We start from the raw sequence: 18437 nt of genomic DNA, 5'->3' as shown, positions 1-18437 counted from the left end.
ATTTATTTGAGCTTTAAACATTTTCTGGAAATTGACCAAACAATGAAAGGAAATTTTTAATGTTGACATTTGTTTGTTTTTAAACCAAAGAACAGACTAGAATCTGATTTCCTAAAAAAAGGTCTAGCCTCATGATTCCAAAGGGTACAGTGCTCTTTAGAAACCAATAGAGGGTGACCCTTCTCTTTCATTTTGAAGGAAATGCCATTTATTTCTAGAAAAACTGTTTTCGAAAGAACAGTGATACAGAGATTGATTTATTCCAATGGACTTTTTAACAAAATTCATTTTATTAGCCGATGCAGTCCTCTAATTTGCTAAATTCCTTTTAAAATTATGGCTCCTAAACTGCTTCTGATTTTTACACTTTTAATTAACACTAATTGCACATACTAGATAGACATCTAGGATACTTCATAATACACTTGCTAACTGAATTCAGAATTTGATCAGGGCTACAACACTTTTGTGGGCTGCTTTCTCTATAAAAAATATTAAAAATCATATTGTATGACCCATTTGGTATAAAGACAAATAGATGAATAATAATCTAATGTATAATATACATTATAATATATACTATAACATTTTCTTTAACCTAAAAGTTCACTTTTTTCTGGGACTTTCCGGGCAGTCCAGTGGTTAGGACTTCACCTTCCAATGCAGGGGGTGTGGGCTCCATCCCTGGTTGGGGAGCTGAGATCCCACATGCCTCATGGCCAAAAAACCAAAACATTAAAAAAAAACAGAAGCAATATTTTAATCAATTCAATAAAGACTTTAAAAATGGTCCACATCAAAAAAAAAAAAATCAAAAAAAAAGTTTACTTTTTTCCTCTGATTTTTAAAAGAAATTAAAACAGTTTTATGGGCCATCTAAGAATAATATGGTCTCTAAACACTGTATGTACTGTGCATAATGGATTAGGTAGCCCTGAGTACGATAAGAAAACATCATCTTTGCATGATTTTGAACCAAGAGAGGAAGGGGATCTGCAGCAGCAGAGTCATGTCTGGACCCTCCTGTGGGGTCTCGGCCCTTTGTGCTCCTCACAGCTCTAGAACGTCCTTCCTTCCCCTCAGAACTTGGACCCAGGCCCTGTGTACTCTGTGGGGAGTGGCTGATCACAGCCTAGGACCAGCATGTCCATTTTCAAGATGTAGTCTTTCAAATTCAGCATGTGTTCTGAGTTTGCCACTATTTTTTATTTGGAATCAAGTTTTCCTTTGTCTTCAGGCAGGTCCATCTGCAGAGCCAACAATGTGACCGGGTACGTCACGTAGTTCCTCTTTAATCCAACAAAGAGATTTTACTTATGTCTGCGTGGCACCCAAATACACGGTCATTTCAATCAGCTAAAGATGATTGATTTGTTATTTGAGCATTTGTTCTATGTAATACTAAATCAATCTTTGCCTATGGTGTTTGGGTGTTTTATATATATGTATGAATAAAGGTTTTATATATATTAAACCTTTATTCTGAAAGGCAGGTAAGTTAATGATTATTAAAGAAAAAATGAAGTCAAATCTTTCTTCTCTCTGTTCGCCTTCAAGTACCCCCATCCTGTATCTATCCATAGGTACTGACAGTTAAAGCAAGGTATTTAGGGCAACACAAATACCAAAATATTTGTATATTGACATTTAAAGTTTGTAATGAATTCACTCAGTGTTACAAAATTATCCTAGATACTTCTCCTTAGTTGCCTGGGGAGGTGAATTCCCTCTCCCAACCAATGCTTTTAGGCAAGCAAGTGTTAAGTGCGATGTTACTTATCGAAATGTTATATAAGTATTCAAGCACATAAGAGACTACTCGGTACAGTGTGAACAACGGTGAGAATGGAATCAAGTATTTTACTATCCAGTAGGTACCTTAGAGAGTCAGGAAAATTTTCCTTTGTAGAAATAGTTTCTACTAGCAATAAACTGCATCTCTTTGCTGGGTGCCATTTAGCTTTTCACAGAATCGACTAGGCCAAACAATGCTCTTCACGTGATTCTGGAGGAAGAGTTTGCATATAATGTGAAACTGCTATGTTTTCTGCAACTCCAGCCACTCCTCTTGAATGCTAACTCTACGGAAACTGCATTCTGAAGAGAGACTCTCTATCACACAGGGGAAGCAACTGTAATTGCCAGAGACTGCTCATGAGATATAGTGAGCTTAGAAACTTAAGAAGAAAATCAAACGATTGTTTGGAATCTTGGGAAATTACTAGATGAGTGTGTTTGCAAACTACAAAGTTAAAAGAAAATCTCATGACGTTATTTTACCCTGTCTTAAAAGGATAAAATGTCATTCAGATCTTAGTTTGCTTGATTGGGATATCTATATTGGAAGTATAAAAGCAAATTAAATAGTATATTACTTACTCTTAAGAAAAATGGAAATTTTTTCCCATAAAATCCAACTCTGAAGAACTCTGGTTCAAGACGTTGCTGGTCCATAATTTTGTCATACAAAGAGGCTTCCATCATCTAGCAAAGAACAGGGGAAATTTTAATCATTTTATCTCATCTTTTAGCTCTACCACTTTATAGAAGAGGATATTTCTTCTACAAAAAGGAGAACATCATTTTAGTTCAGTTTGCAGAAAAGAAGGTTTGACTCCCTTTCTGTGCTTTAAGGCAGGGGTCAGCAAACTTACTCTGTAAATGACCAGGCAATAAATATTTTAGACTTTGCAGGCTACATGGTCCCTGTCACAATTACTCAATTCTGCGAGGCACACAGGCTGCAGTTTCCCGACCCCTGCTTTAAAGGATCGAGTATGTTATTATATGTTCTTACCAGAGAGAATGATATCTATGTACCTGGTCTATCGAGGAAATATTTTCTTCACAGTAAGATAAAAATTAACATGAACTGTTAGAGGCAAATTCTGGAGAATTCTCGTACTCACCTGTGGATTTGGTTTTCCTGGGTCATGGTAATTTGGGACATTTGGAAGGTGCAACCTTGTACAGGTTGGACAGGGATAAACCAATAAACCAAACCAAAGGGGGCCCATAGTGCAAAGTGCTGTCTGGGCTGAAAGCTCTTAAATGTGTCTTTGACAAGGTTGGAACTACGAAGTACATAAAGCTTATGGTTCCCCATTCATGGTATTATCATCCCCAGGGTTTCCACAGAAAGACTAATAATTCACTTGAAAACATTCCCCCTTCCCCCGCCCCCAGTAACAGCCCCCCAAAGAGCAGTTGGCATGAAGTGCAATGCTTTGCGTTTATAAAAATCTTAGTGACTATGGCACCCAAGGGCTCTAATGGGTAAACACTGTAACCTCGATTCTATTCCAGGGACAGGATGCCAAGAGAAGCACAACAACATTTTTATATAAAACTGAAGTGCCTGCCAGCGCCCGCATGATGAACTGAAGTTAAAACACGGTTTTTCCTCCTTGGTTTTGATGTTAGGAGAAATATCGATGAACTGCTGACATGAAATACTATGCCCAAAGCACAGGGCCAGCTCCCGCCAGCTGAAAAAGTTACTGGTGGTATAAGGGATTTTGAGCTGTTAAAGGTTTACGAGATCATCTCTTAAATTGCTACCTCAGAATTAAAAGGAAACATCATCATCTTTTTTAAAAATGTATATATAAAAGCTGATGATCCTGTTTTAGAAACCCTGAAGAGCTTAAGTGTTACAAGATGACGCCAAATGTTCATGACTTTAAAGAATAGGACTTGGAGTACCAGAGGGACTTGCATGAATTTGAAATAAAAGAAGGTATAAAACATTTGTTCAGGGACACAAAATATTAAACTCCTTGGGCTCTTGGGTACTAAGACCTTGGTTTCAGTTTAGCAAATAAAAACATATTTCTGAAGTGAAAAAGATTTGACACCTATAGAAGTTAACCCCCAAATAGTTAAAAACGTGTCAGCTAGTCATTTTTACTATTTTGCTGTGCAGATTATGGGACTAAGAATGGTACATTGTTACAGAGATTTGTGTGCAAGTGGCAAGCTCTTCTAATAGTGTGGAGAGTTTCCTCAACAAACTGAAAGTATTTATCTTGGGTTAAATTTTATATTTCATATGTCAGATGTGTTTAGAATAGATCAAGGGCTCCCTTTTTGTATATTAATCAGAAAAATCACACAGATCAACATGCTATTTCTCTGTATAAATAGAGGAGTATGCTTCAGAGGAAAGGCATCTTTAAAAAGCTTTCTGCAAGACATATCAAGACTATCACAAAGCTAATTTCATAGCGCCATATTGGAAAGCTAAGCAAAAAAGGATTCCGTAACCCGATTAGGATGCATCCAGGTACCTTACCCTCATCTTGCTCAGGTTTCTATAATCATAATAACTTTCGTACTGCTCTGCAATCTTCCGGCACAAGATGATGCCATTCTCCCAACACTGTGGACAAGTGAATGACATAAATGTTCATGATCTCACAACATTTACTAACTCCCACCCAGAGGTCAGGAGGTGACTGCTTTCAGATGATCAAGCCTTACTTCTTAACCTTTATAACCTACCCTTAAGGTACCACTGCAATTTTATGCATGAAAACAGCATGTAATTAATGTGTTAACTATTAAAAATCTTTAGAGAGTGGGAAATGATAACCCACCACAAGTCATTAACATATGGCACAAAAACAACATTTCCTGGCATCATTTCAAAATTATCATGTTGAAGATGTGGTGTGTGTGTATATATATATATATATATACATACATACATATAATGGAATATGACTCAGCCATCAAAAATAATGAAATAATGTCATTTGTAGCAACACAGATGAACCTAGAGATTATCACTAAAGCAAAGTAAGTCAGACAGAGAAAGACAAATACCATATGATATCACTTGTATGTGGGATCTAAAATACAACACAAATCAACATATCTATGAAACAAAGAAAGACTCACAGACACAGAAAACAGACGTGGTTGCCAAGGGTGTGGGGGTGGGAGAGGGATGGAGTGGGAGTTTGGGTTTAGCAGATGCAAACTAGTATCTATAGGATGGATAAACAATAAGGTCCTACTGCATAGCACAGGGAACTATATCCAATAGCCTGTGACAAACCATAATGGAAAAGAATATGAAAAAAAATATATGTACAACTGAGTCACTTTGCTGTACCAAAGAAATTAACACAACATTGTAAATCAACTCTACTTCAATAAAAATTTTTTTAAAAAGTAATAATTTATAGGTAAAAAACAAAGAAACAAAATTATCATCTTGAAATAACTGCTGTTCCACAATGGTCAAGGAGACGAATAAACAGGCCCTCAATGCTGGGGTGGGGGGAACTGCCACCGACCCCTAAGGCCCAATTATCCACAACTGGCACAGTGGATTCCTTGTTTGGCCCAATTTCACTTGGAAATTGTGAGGGTTTAACCCAGCTGGTTACTCTAAGGAGAAATGCAGAAATCCTTTGATCTAGCTCAGGTATCGGCAAAGTTATTCACCAAACAGTAAATACTTTAGGTTTTGTGGACCATACAGCCTTTGTCACAACCACTCAACTGCTGTTAAATCATGAAAACACATCCATATAGACACACATGAGCTTGTCTGGGTTCCAATAAAACTTTATAGACAATGAAAAGGGAACTTCATGTAATTTTCTCATGTCAAATCATTCTTCTTTTGATTTTGTTCAACCAATTAAAAATGTAAAAGTGATTCTTAGATTGTGGGTCAAACAGAAACAGTCAGTGAACCATTTGACCCATGGGCCGTAGTCTCCAAGCCCTGATCCAGCACAAGCTCCTGAGAATGGGCCAAGAGATGCAGCCAGAGGTTTTGTAACAGCTTATCTTAAGGGTGGAAACTTCACTGCAGGAGGGCACAGAGGCATTTCTTTGCTATTCACGTAACGAACGATATGTCAGTGTAGTTTGATAAATAATAGAAGAGGATAGGAAAGAAGCAATTCCCTTTCATCAAATTTTTAGGTGTACCCAATTATGTCTTATAAGAGAATGACAGCCACTGGTTGTATTTTAATTTCCTGTTTAACCTTGGCACTTTGGAAGATATACGTAAATCTAAGACACATATCACCAAAGCATCCAAGTGTTCAAATCAACTGGGGTCAGATTCACAATTATTTTTCTTCAAGAGCACTGCAAACCCTTGAAGAGGGAGCAGGGGGCAGGGAGGTGATGTGCTGAATTGCCTTATTAGCTCAGGAAGGTTTTCAGCACCCCATGGCAACTCTCAGTATATGACGGGATGCCATAAAATGCTGTAAACAAATTTAGTTTCATTTATTTTACCTTAAAAAAAAAGTGGAAGGAGGCAGATTACTACATGCCAATCTGGGGAGCTGAGTGAGGTGTGATAATGGTTTTTCGGAAAATAAAATGCCTGGGTGTCAAAACCTCTAGATCAGTGTTTCTCAAGGTGGGGTCCCATGTTCATACACATTGGAATTTCCTGGAGTCCTTGTTAAAATTGCAGAATCCCTTGCCTCAAGCCAGACTTACTTAATCAGAATGTCCAGGAGTAGGGCCTGGGAATCTTAATTTCAATAAACTCTTTGGAGTCTTTAATGCACATTGAAATTCGAGGGCCCCTGCTTGAAGAGGTGGCCATCAATGAACTAAAGGAAATGTGACAATCACCTTGCGAGATGCCACGGGTGGGCGGGGCCACCTACCTTGCCTCTGTCAAAGTTCTGGATGATGGCGAGGTGCAGGTGCTCCTTGCGCTGCCATTCTGTCTGCATGGGGTAGGTCAGGAACTCCCGGAGGGGCCGATCAGACCATTCCAGCAGCTCATCATATAACAGGAGAGTATACGCGGCCTCTGAAATTAAAGTGGGAAGGTGATGATCGAGACAGGACCCCAAAGAACCTCCCTTCAAACGGGGCTGGTGTAGGACAAATTGGAGAAAATACTATTTTCTGAATGTCATGATACTAAAGAAAAAAATGTCCAGAATATATGCAACAGAAGGTTAATGAATGATGAGTTCCCCTGGGAGATGGAATTATCAGAGATTTGTGTTTGATCTTTTGGTTCTCTTTATTCTCTCTTTCTCTCCTTCCCTCTTTTTTTTTTCCCCCATAACGTTCATATGCTACCAGCATATGATAATAAAAATAAAAATGTTTAAGGGTATCTCTGTAGCTGGTTCAAAGATGTAGGTAGGGGAGACGTGCCTTTGTTTGCTCGGAAGTTCACGGGTAAATCCCTTGGAGTGGGACTATGGGCATCTTCCAAAGGGCATGCTTAGGAAGCAAAAAATGATAGCTAAATTCTCCTGGATAATAAAAGGCTGAAAAATCTGAGAGTGGGGTGTGTGTGTGTGTGTGTGTGTGTGTGTGTGTGTGTGTGTGTGTGTGTGTTGGGGGGGGTCGGGGTACAGGCAGAATTTAGGAGGGGCAAAGCTAGAGAGGAGCCGAGCTCAGAGAAGAAAAATTTTTTAAATCTAGCAACAGAGGAAGGACAAGAAAGAGTAAAAGTATTGGATAAACAGTGTGTGTGTGTGTGTGTGTGTGTGTGTGTGTGTGTGTGTGTGTGTGTGTGTGTGTGTGTGTGTGTGAGAGAGACAGAGAGGGAAAACAAACTGCGGGGGCCGTGTGCTATGACCCCCATGGTTAGTCCGAACAAATCTTCAGTAATGGCTACTGAAGTCATGACATGTTTGGTGTGGTTGGAATTTCTTGGGGAAACATGAAAAGAGATGACATTCTATACACACGTGTGAAAATGGTGACCCACAGGCTTAAGCATAGTTGACAGGTAGTGTAGTTAACAGAATACTTGCTATTCTGCAGGTCTCTTCTTTTCCTGAACCCTAAATATGGCCAAATACATCAAGAATAGGAACCAGAATTCACTGTCACCGATGAAGGACTATAATAATAATCATCTAACACTATAACAGCCAACTCATTTACTGCATTGAATAAAATGAACAAACCCTTATGTTATTTATCTATTTAACTACCACCTCCACACACGTCTCAAAAGACACAGTAGGAGCTTTTGCCACAATATCCATAAATGGTAATTCTTTTTTTCACTTATTTGCTTGAAGGGTAACTACACATAAAGCTCTTAAGTAACATGTTAAGTTCTAGTACTATGATTTGGCTATCTCAATGTATCACATAGAGTTGCGATAAAGAGCTAGATTCCTATCACTTTTCTCTTTTCTCCCAAGTGTAGAAGTCCTGTAAGGCACAGGCTCTGGCGGTTCTTCCTCTTTAATTACCTTTGGTGAGCTCAGTCCTGTAGCTTCAATGACTGTAGCAAAAGCTTTCATCCCCCACCAGCGGTCTCCTATCCCCCAGCATTCAGTTTGTGCACTGTTACCAATATGACTTTCCTTCACTGCAAATGATCACATTGCTCCCCTGATTAAAACTAGCCAATGACTCTAAGTAACTAACAGAACAAATTTATATTTCCTAAAGTGACAGAGAAGGCTGCCCATCATATGGTCCCTCCGCTCACATATTCCCACTGTTCCTCCACTTATTGCAGGTAAGAAGGAGCCCACCACTGTCTCTCCTAAGAAGCCTCCAGCCCCCTTGACCCCATTATCAGCTTTTGCTGAATGAAACAAGATGCATCCTGACCCAGAGGCAGCTGCCCACCAGGGACAGAGGTGGCTTCTCTTGCTTGGGCACTGGACAAACCCTTTCTTGTGGTGAGATGGAGAGAGGGAATATCCGCTAAAGGGTGTTGGTTAATAAGTGGATGCAGAAACAGCTGAATTGCCACAACGTAGGTTGCCATGGAAGACTGCTTTACAGAGGACAAGAATGGTGATGATAATAACCAGATCATCAGAGCTGTGCTGTATTTGAATAGCCTTCTACTTTTCTCTGAGGCCTCCTGAGATAATTTCCTAATCTTTAATTACCCACATATTCTTATCATGCCAAGCACCTAAGAAAACCCCACGTGTGTCTTTGTTTTTCCATCCACACTCTCTGCTCGTGTTATCCGAACAAACTAAGGTTCCCCTCACTTATCACACCAACTGACACCTATGGTCCTTCACAGCCTGTTCCTTCAAGCCTTTCCGCTTTAACTACTAAATAACTCCTATTTTCTCTTAGTGATGCAGCTCAGGAATTATCATCTTTGTCTCTCAAATTTCTTGTGTGTCTCCCTGAGCACTCAAAAAATACCCTTAAGACTAACCATGTCACAGTGAAAAGGGGGAGGGGTGAGGACTGAGGGTCCTCACTCCCCACAGTTGAAGCCTGCAGCTGACCACAGGGTGGTACCTAAAAGGCAATGAAGGTCAAATTCACAGACACAGAAAGTAGAATGGTGGTTCCCAGGGACTGGGGGAGGGGAAAATGAGAAGTTATTGTTTAATGGGTACAGGGTTTCAGATTGGACAGATGAAAAAGTTCTGGAGACAGATGGTGGTAATGGTTGCACAACAATGTGAATGTACTTAATGCCACCGAACTGTACACTGAAAAATAGGTAAGATGGTAAATTTTATGTTATGTATATTTTACCACAACAAAAAAGTGAAAAAAAGGGGGAGCAATGAAGAGTTTCTAATCCCTAAACTGCTTTCCAAATCATGTTTGCCCTGGGAAGGTCCAGGGGATGGCTGGAAGGTCACGTGTGGGTGACTTGCCCCTGGGAAGTGTGGAAAAACAAGTAAGCATTGGTGGGCCAGCAGAGGAAGCTGAAAAATGATGGAATGGTGACATGGGAAAGGTGTGAAAACAAATTACACCTGTTTCAGAATTTGATTCGGGAAAATCATGATGAATACCTGAGGTAAACAGTGTGTGTAAAGGAAGCATTAAAGGAAACATGTATGCCTTTGAGGTGTTAACAACAGACTACTAAGGTTGTTTGAATACATTAACAAATTGTAAGTGTTTTATTATATGTTGTATACTTATTCCTCTACATCTTTAGAATACTACATATTGAAAAGAGAAGGATGAATCACATCCAGAATTTCCAATAGACAATGTTTTTAAAAGTGTTTATAATTCTGGGCTTCCCTGGTGGCGCAGTGGTTGAGAGTCCGCCTGCCGACGCAGGGGACACGGGTTCGTGCCCCGGTCTGGGAGGATCCCACGTGCCGCGGAGCGGCTGGGTCCGTGAGCCATGGCCGCTGAGCCTGCGCGTCCGGAGCCTGTGCTCCGCAACCGGTGAGGCCACAACAGTGAGAGGCCCGCGTACCGCAAAAAAAAAAAAAAAAAAAAAAAAAAAGTGTTTATAATTCTGAACAAAATGCATCATCACATAATTAAATATGGGCTATCTCATTCCATCGTTTTGAGATGTGTACAATGAGGACACCAATATGCAAAAAGAAATAACACAGGAGAAGAGTGGAGATGAATCAAGTAATGGAGGGCACTGTCACAGAGGGCTGGAAAGGGTTAAGCCATTTAAACTGAATCCTATAAAGATAGAGAAGTTTTTCCATCAATTTCCCTTTCTCCAAGGACACACAAAAATGAGGACAGAAGAGAAATAAGAAAAATGTTATATAGGAAAAGAAGTTATTTCTTATGACTTAGGGGAACATAAAAACTGCAAGCTGAGTAAACAAATTAAAGAAAAAAATTTATTCGTTTCCAAAATAGATTTGGATTTTCAGAAAACGAAAATGTATCTGTTACATATCTGCAAGAGCTTGCCCTCACTTCCCTCTCTCATTTCTTTTTTTTTATGGACTTTAAAATAAAACAAGTCTGCTAGGTTGTTTTCAGAGACAGAAAAACTAGGTTCACCATTTCTCTCAAAACTTGGCTACAAACTACTTTAAAATGACCACTTAAACTCCCAGACAACAGAGTCAGCTCAAAAATCTTAGTTTATTTCATCAAAACTATCAGCACATCTGTGTGAAGAGATACTGGGGCTTCCTCAGTGATTAAGGAATTACCAATATTGAAGGAGAGAAATCTGCTCTCAGGGTATTAAAATCTCACTGAGTGCATTCATTAGTAATGCATTTATTTAAGTCTCACACCGCTAGGCACTAGTCAAAGAACTGGGAAGACTAAGAAGAAAACATCATTTCTGTCCTCAAGGAACTTATCCTTCAAGTACAGATCTCTCTACTACCTACCTATGTACCTATTAACACACACACACACACACACACACACACACACACACACACACATATATACACCTTATATAACTATGAATAAAAACAACATGATAAATGTTTTAATGGAAATCTGAAAAAATTGCAATGGGAAAAGAGTTGGAAATATCAACTCAGCCCATGGCAGGGAGTGCTGAGTCATAGAGTTGATGAGGGAAGTGAAGGAAGGTAAACACTTCCTGGAAAAGATGATATAGGAGCTGGCTCTTAAGGATAAAAATTAGGAATGTAGTGCGAGAGGTAAGATGAGGCTGAGACAGGTGTTGGTTCAATTATGATGGGCTCCGAATAAAGAGTTTGAGCTTTATTTTGTAGAAGACATGAATTGATAGAGTTATATCTAGAGAAGGGCTTGGCAAAATTTTCTCAAAGGGCCAGAAAGTAAATAATTTAGGCTTGCAGGCCACACTACAACTTTGTGCAACTATTTAACTCTGCCAGTGGAGCACAACAGCAACCTTAGACAATATGTAATTAAGTGGGCGTGGCTCAGTTATAATAAAACTTTCTTTACAAAATCGGCTGGCCGGCCTGCAGGTTAAAGTTTGCTGAGGTAACTCTGGGGACAGTTAGGAAGCAGTCCAGGTGAGAGATGATGAAGGCCCATTTGAGGCAGTGAAACTGGAAATAATAAAAAGGAAATGGTTTTGCTGTTTAGGAAGCAGAACCAATAGCACTTCATGAATAAGAGGCATCAAAGATATCATGAAGTCTCCAGTTTAAGAGGAAACAGTAGGGCTTCCCTGGTGGCGCAGTGGTTGAGAGTCCGCCTGCCGATGCAGGGGACATGGGTTCATGCCCCGGTCTGGGAAGATCCCACATGCGGCGGAGCGGCTGGGCCTGTGAGCCATGGCCGCTGAGCCTGCGCGTCCGGAGCCTGTGCCCCGCAATGGGAGAGGCCACAACAGTGAAAGGCCAGCGTACCGCAAAAAAAAAAAAAAAAAAAAAAGTAAACAGTGATGCTCTTAAGTGATACAGTGGAACTGTAGCTAGAGGCATATTTAAATTCTGGGAACAAGAGCACCACTTCAGAAAGGTTCCTTTACTCTTAAAGCTGAGGGAGGAACCATGATTCAGGAGTTCTTTGGAAGAACAGTGGCAAAAGACTAAGATTTGTAGTTCCTAAATCCAATTAAAGGGTGCTCATTCTCGTTAAGATGTAGTAAGCACGTTCTAGTGTATCTTTCCCACTGATTCAACTAAAAACCCCAGACAAAATATGTAAAGCAACTATTGGAGAATTCTGAACAGTAAATGAGAAGGTAGACAGAACAGTAAAATCAGTACTCAAAAGAAGGACCACAGAGTGGTGAGTTCCTTGTTTTTATTTTTTGCCTTTTCTATCTCCTGGCTTAGCCTTCCCTGACTCCTGGAACTGCAAATGGAAACAGACAGAAAAAGCTCCAAGAAAAGCTCCTCTAGTCAGAGGACTGGGAAGAGGACCTTCTGTGGGATGGAGTACTTTTTTTTTTTGCGGTATGCGGGCCTCTCACTGTTGTGGCCTCTCCCGTTGCGGAGCACAGGCTCCAGACGCGCAGGCTCAGTGGCCATGGCTCACGGGACTAGCTGCTCCGTGGCATGTGGGATCTTCCCGGACCGGGGCACGAACCCATGTCCCCTGCATCAGCAGGCGGACTTTCAACCACTGCGCCACCAGGGAAGCCCGGATGGAGTACTTTTGACTCTTCTGGTCCACTCTGAGTCCCAGGGACAAAGCTGTAAACCTGAAGTGTGACAATAGGGGCAATCCAGTGGCAGCAGCAACAGCTTCCATTTTTCTCTTTTCTTTCACTGCTTTGTCCCCAGGGAGACCAACTGTACATAGTACATCATAGTGTGGAGGATCAAGCCTTGGCTCTGAGTACTTTGGCTTGGATCAAGTGAGAGTACTAGGAAAAGGAGCCCCTGGGAGATGGGAAGAGTGAGAAATATCAGAGAGAGGAAGGAGATGGAGGAAGGAATTTTTAAATTCTGTGTATGACTTCCTTGGGCTCACCCCCAAGCTGCACATGTGCAGAATGAACTAGAATCAACATAACAAAGATTTTGATAAATGAATTATGGTATAGATAAATGTCCATGTCCCAGACTCTCCCTGGGTGACTTACATGCAGGAAAGACCAGGAAAGTGCTGCAAAGGCTTTGATAACTAAACTGACCTTCAAAAGGTGGCTCAGGACTTGAGGTCCGAAACTAACTGATTTTCTGCTAAAATAAAAATAGTCAATATTCTCCAGAAGATGAACTCTCATAATATTCAAAATGCCCAGGATATAATCCAAAATTACTTGACATTCAAAGAACCAGGAAAACTAAACAAATCTCAAAGGGAAAAGGCAATAACAGATGCCAATTCCAAGATGATTCAGTTGTTGAAATTATAGGCAAATACTAAGAAATAGCTATTACAACCATGCTACTTGAAGTAAAAGTGAACACTCGTGAAATAAATAGAAAGATACATGTTCTTTGCAAAGAAATTGAAGCTATTAAAAAAACAGCCAAATAAGAATTTTAGAATTATATAATAAAAATAACAAAAACTAAAATTTCACTGGAAGGGCTCAATAGTTGAATGGAAATGATAGAGGAGAAGCAAAGGACTTGAAAATGGATGAAGCGAAATGATCCAATCTGAAAAACAGAAAGAAGAAAAATTGAAAAAAAAAAAACCTCAAAAAACAAACCAGGGTCTGAGAAACTTATAGAATGATACCAAAAGGTCATAAAACTGGCCATCCATAAAACTGGAGTCCTAAAAGAGAGAATCAGTGCAGAAAATATATTTGAAGAAATAATGCCTGAAAACTTGCCAAATTTGGTGAAGGAAATAAGTTTATAGATCCAAGAAACTCAGCAGACCCAACCAGGATAAACTTAAAGAAAACCATGCCCATATATATCATAACTGAACTGCTGAAAACCGAAGATAAAATATTGAAAGCAACCAGAGACAATTACACATTACATACAGGGGAACAATTTAAATGACTACAGATCTCTCATCAGAAACAATGGAGGCCAGAAGAAAGTAAAACAACATTTTTAAAGTACTGAAACAAAGATACTGTCCAAACAAAGACACTATCCAGCAAACATTTCCTTCAGGGATGAAGGTAAAATAAAGATGAAGGAAAACTAAGAATTCTTCACTATTAGATCTGCTCTAAAAGAAATACTAAAACAATTTCTTTAGGTTGAATGAAAATGTTAACAGAGGAAAATTGAGAATTTCAGGAATGAAGAAAGACCAACAGAAATGGTAAATATCTGAGTAAATATAACATTATTTTTAACCTCTTAAATTCTTTAAAATAGGTATGACTTAAAAATTATGACATTATCCGATGGAGTTTTCAATGTACCTAGATATAATACCTATGACACTACAATGTAAAGTGGGGAGGTCGTAAAGTTCCTATATTTAACTTGAAGTGGTGAAATACTCACTTTAAGTAGACCGTGAAAAGTTGCTTTTTATAATCCCAAAAGCAACCTCTAAAAAACTACACAAAGAGATATAGTAAAAAAAAAAAAAAAAAAAAAAAAAAAAAAGCCAATATATTAAAAACATAGAGTACTTAGAAACATAAATCTAATTAAAAATAAATTCCACTTTTAAAGGAGAAATGCTTGAGTCCTCAGCTCTAATTCAAACAACAGAGGAGTTATTATTTTTAATATACCAGTGACCTGCCCACCTCCCCAACCTGAGCCAAAAGACACAATTACCTGTGAAGTTCTGTGCTTTGAGGTGCAGATCGTAGAGTTTGTGGATATAGCGTATATACATCTCTTCCTTGTTCAGTTCAGTCTTATAGAAGTTCTATAAAAAAGAGTACAAGCATGGATAATTCCTCAACAATTAGGTTGTCAAGTATCTGCCTTTTACTCTGCTTGAAGTTTGATATCTTGAACCAAGAGAACAGATTAATTTTTCTGTATAAATGTCTTTAAAAAATTAAGTAAGGAGACCCAGTGACATATTTTTAACTCAGCACTGTCTGTATTAAACATTATTTATCATTTATTGAATAGGCTGGTAATTCCTGGGGGGATGTTATTACCACTGATTCACATTTCATTTGTTACTTTCTGTTGTTTTTTGTTAGTTTAACTGCCAGTGGACAATCAGCCTATTCAACTAAAAATATTAAAAATATGTAAGAGATTAACCTGTTTATTAAATTTGATCATGGATAGTCAAAGGATAATTTCTTTAATTTTAAACTTATTTTAAAGGTTTCCAGTTTATGACTACAACATAAAGGGATTAATAAGAGATTTTATTTCAAATTACTGTTACAGGGCCATGCTTATTGAAATATTTGGTTTATTAAAAAAAGGTATCTGGATCTTATTAAACTTCTCTAAAATGTTTTAACATTTGTCACCAAAAACTCAACTCTGACTTACCTGGACACATTACATTGCCATTTTAAAGGTACACTTTATAGGCATCCACATACACTCCTTTACCACATCAGTCATTACATTAGTCCTCACTGAACTTAGTAAACATACGAGCAAAAGTGTAAGAAGTTGGAGTCCAGCAAAAGCATGATGCTGTGAGACTCTACATAAGGCAATTTTAGAAAGCAGATCATTGTACATTTTGAAATCCCTGCTAAAGCCATCTGAACTGCTATCATTACTACTGCTGTTGTTATTTATTTTATTTTATTTTTTTGCTGTTGTTATTTTGACAGATGCTACTTGGTGTGTAGAAGAAGGGAAAATGAATAGTGATGGGGGGATAAATCTGCTGACTTGAAGCAGTGACAGGCTTTTCTAGGGGGGGAAAGTCCAGGAATTCTAAACGTTTCTGAATTTGATTAGCTAGAGAGGTGCTTTGGTAATGGACCAAACTAGCCAATGTGGCTGCTTAAATTGTACTTGGGCTCAAAGCCTGAGGAACTTCTGTCAATGTACTTTCTGGCCACTACCTAACAGGTGTCCATTCTTCAGTATGAGGACTCTTCTAACCTTGAGACACTGACATTTAGTTGAACGCATCATAAAAAATATTTTTTCCAATTCATACCATTATTCTTCCCCTTTTTGTCTTGTGCCTTGTAGATCTTGGCATTCTTTAAAAAGCTAAGTAAACAATGCTCTTCATATCTCTACTATAACCAAAATCATTTTAATTAGCAAGAATTGTTGTACCATAAACATAAATTTAACAACCTCATAGCAGGCTTTTATGTTATTAAAGGATAATTTGTTCTAATAGCTCTCTGGTAAGAAGCGTATTTCTTTGGGAACCAAATAAGTGATCACTCTGTAAATGAACAGTTCTTGAAAAAAAAGCAAAGCTCTCTCCAGTCAGCAGATGAGAATCTTTCACATGTGTCTGGCAAAACTAGTGACACAAAGAACAAAACAATAATTACATTTCCTTGTATTAGTCATGTCAAAGATTACCCATTTTTACCAGCCTAATACAGTTTAACTCTGATCTTGTAAAGAAAGCCAGAGCTCTCCTGAAGACAATCTGGAATTGATCTTTCCAAAAAGTTAAGAAAAATCTCTAGGAGGGAGGGAGTGGTTAAAAATGAACCATATTGCAGGTAGAAATCAAAAACTTTCCATATGGAGTAGAAGCTAAAAAGATTAGCTTCAAAGTTATATATTTTGTCCTTTAATAATAAGTAGTCGGGTGCTGGTTGAAATTAGAACAGCTTTCAAAGCGTTAGCATTTTCTATACGGATATTCTTTTTTTAAAAAATAAATTTATTTATTTTTGGCTGTGTTGGTTCTTTGTTGCTGCGCGCGGGCTTTCTCCAGTTGCGGCGAGCGGGGGCTACTCTTTGTTGCGGTGCTCAGGCTTCTCATTGCGGTGGCTTCTCTTGTTGCAGAGCACAGGCTCTAGGGCACGTGGGCTTCAGTAGTTGTGGCACACGGGCTCAGTAGTTGTGGCTCGCGGGCTCTAGAGCGCAGGCTCAGTAGTTGTGGTGCATGGACTTGTGGTGCATGCTCCATGGCATGTGGGATCTCCCAGGACCAGGGCTCAAACCCATGTCCCCCCTGCATTGGCTGATGGACTCTTAACCACTGCACCACCAGGGAAGTCTGATAAGGACTATTCTTGGTCAGTGAAAAACTAGCAAGATAAATTCATTGTCTCAGGTGGATATTGACGGGGCCACTGATTTTATTTATTAAGTCTCTGGCTTATTCCTACTGGGAAACTAGAATAAACACATTTAGGTGGAAGTATTCATTCTTTCATCCGAGGAAATGATCTCTCCTGTTATACCGGTTGAGGAAATGAACCTAGGGTCTACATTTATTTGTGTACCTCTAAACAGAGGACGCTGTGAAAGGAGATGGAGACAATGGAAGACGATTCCTTTGGAAAAAGGTAAAGGCTTTCCTTTGAGGCTATTTATGAGACTTTGTGTTTGGAGTTGGGGTAGAGCCAAGATTAAGGAGATAAACTGAGAAAACCTGAAGCTGACAGCACTTGGCTTTTCTCCCCAGATACTGATGTACAAGCAGGGACGTGGAAGGAGATCAGGCTGAGGACCTTGACCCTGGTGAAAGGCCTGCAAAAAGCTGGGAAAGCACAGAAAGGAAATTTAAAAGTGGAAATGACTGTGCTCAAGGTTAGAAATAAGTGCTAAGAGGAGAGATAATGGGTTGACCCAGTGAGCTTGGCCTGATGGCCTGCAGGTTACTGTTGGGTCTGATGATAAAAATTACAGAAGAAACTGCATAACAAGAGGTAGCCTGATAGAGGATGATCAGGTCTTACTATTTTTAGCAACTGATATTGGAGGTGGAGGTGTAACAATTAAATGCAAAAATGAAGAGGAAGTGGTAGGCGTGGTAAAAAAGGATAAAGTCATATACTCAGAGATGTAGTACAGTGAGAAAACAAATTAGTGAAACAGATTAAAAAGACAGTCATAAGAAAGCAAAAAATCCTGAGCTCTGAAGTGGGGCTGTGAGGGGAATAAACAAAACAAAACAAAAAAACCTGAAATCGATGAGCTAAGACAGGACAGAATCAGAATGGGGGACAAAACAAATTTTAAGGTGCAGACAAATAGAGAAAAAAAGGCATGTGACAGACTCATGTGCATCAGAGTAAGAGTTAGAATTCTGTCTGTGCAAGTACTTAGAATAGATGGTGAGGTTTCATCTATTCTGCAAAACAAGAAAAACAAACCATGATATTCACTAATTTAGAACCAAAGCAGTCACAACGCATTCCTGTATTTTAAATCTGATTAAGGTAAATTATCAAAAGCATCAATTTATACTATATTAAAATTTGAAAAAGGAATGTGAATGTATAATCCTTCTTTTGCTCTGTAGTGAGA

The 18437-nt window shown here is 39.0% G+C and overlaps 1 protein-coding gene across 3 annotated transcripts in view; it reads right to left on the bottom strand.

Annotated features, from left to right (window-relative positions):
* DOCK4 (dedicator of cytokinesis 4) overlaps positions 1 to 18437 on the bottom strand; it is a 491577-nt gene that overhangs the window by 34731 nt on the left and 438409 nt on the right. For all 3 annotated transcript variants that reach the window (XM_033428263.2, XM_033428264.2, XM_004269886.3), the window contains 4 exons: positions 14838 to 14931; positions 6651 to 6799; positions 4295 to 4381; positions 2380 to 2484 (listed from right to left, as the gene is read on the bottom strand). In XM_033428263.2, the coding sequence (XP_033284154.1) occupies positions 2380 to 2484; positions 4295 to 4381; positions 6651 to 6799; positions 14838 to 14931 (435 nt within the window). The remainder of the gene's footprint in view (positions 1 to 2379; positions 2485 to 4294; positions 4382 to 6650; positions 6800 to 14837; positions 14932 to 18437) is intronic.

Source organism: Orcinus orca, chromosome 9, assembly GCF_937001465.1.
Source record: "Orcinus orca chromosome 9, mOrcOrc1.1, whole genome shotgun sequence".
Lineage (NCBI taxonomy): Eukaryota > Metazoa > Chordata > Mammalia > Artiodactyla > Delphinidae > Orcinus > Orcinus orca.
The sequence above is the reverse complement of the archived record's forward strand: the minus strand, read 5'-3'. Positions and strand labels throughout refer to the sequence as shown.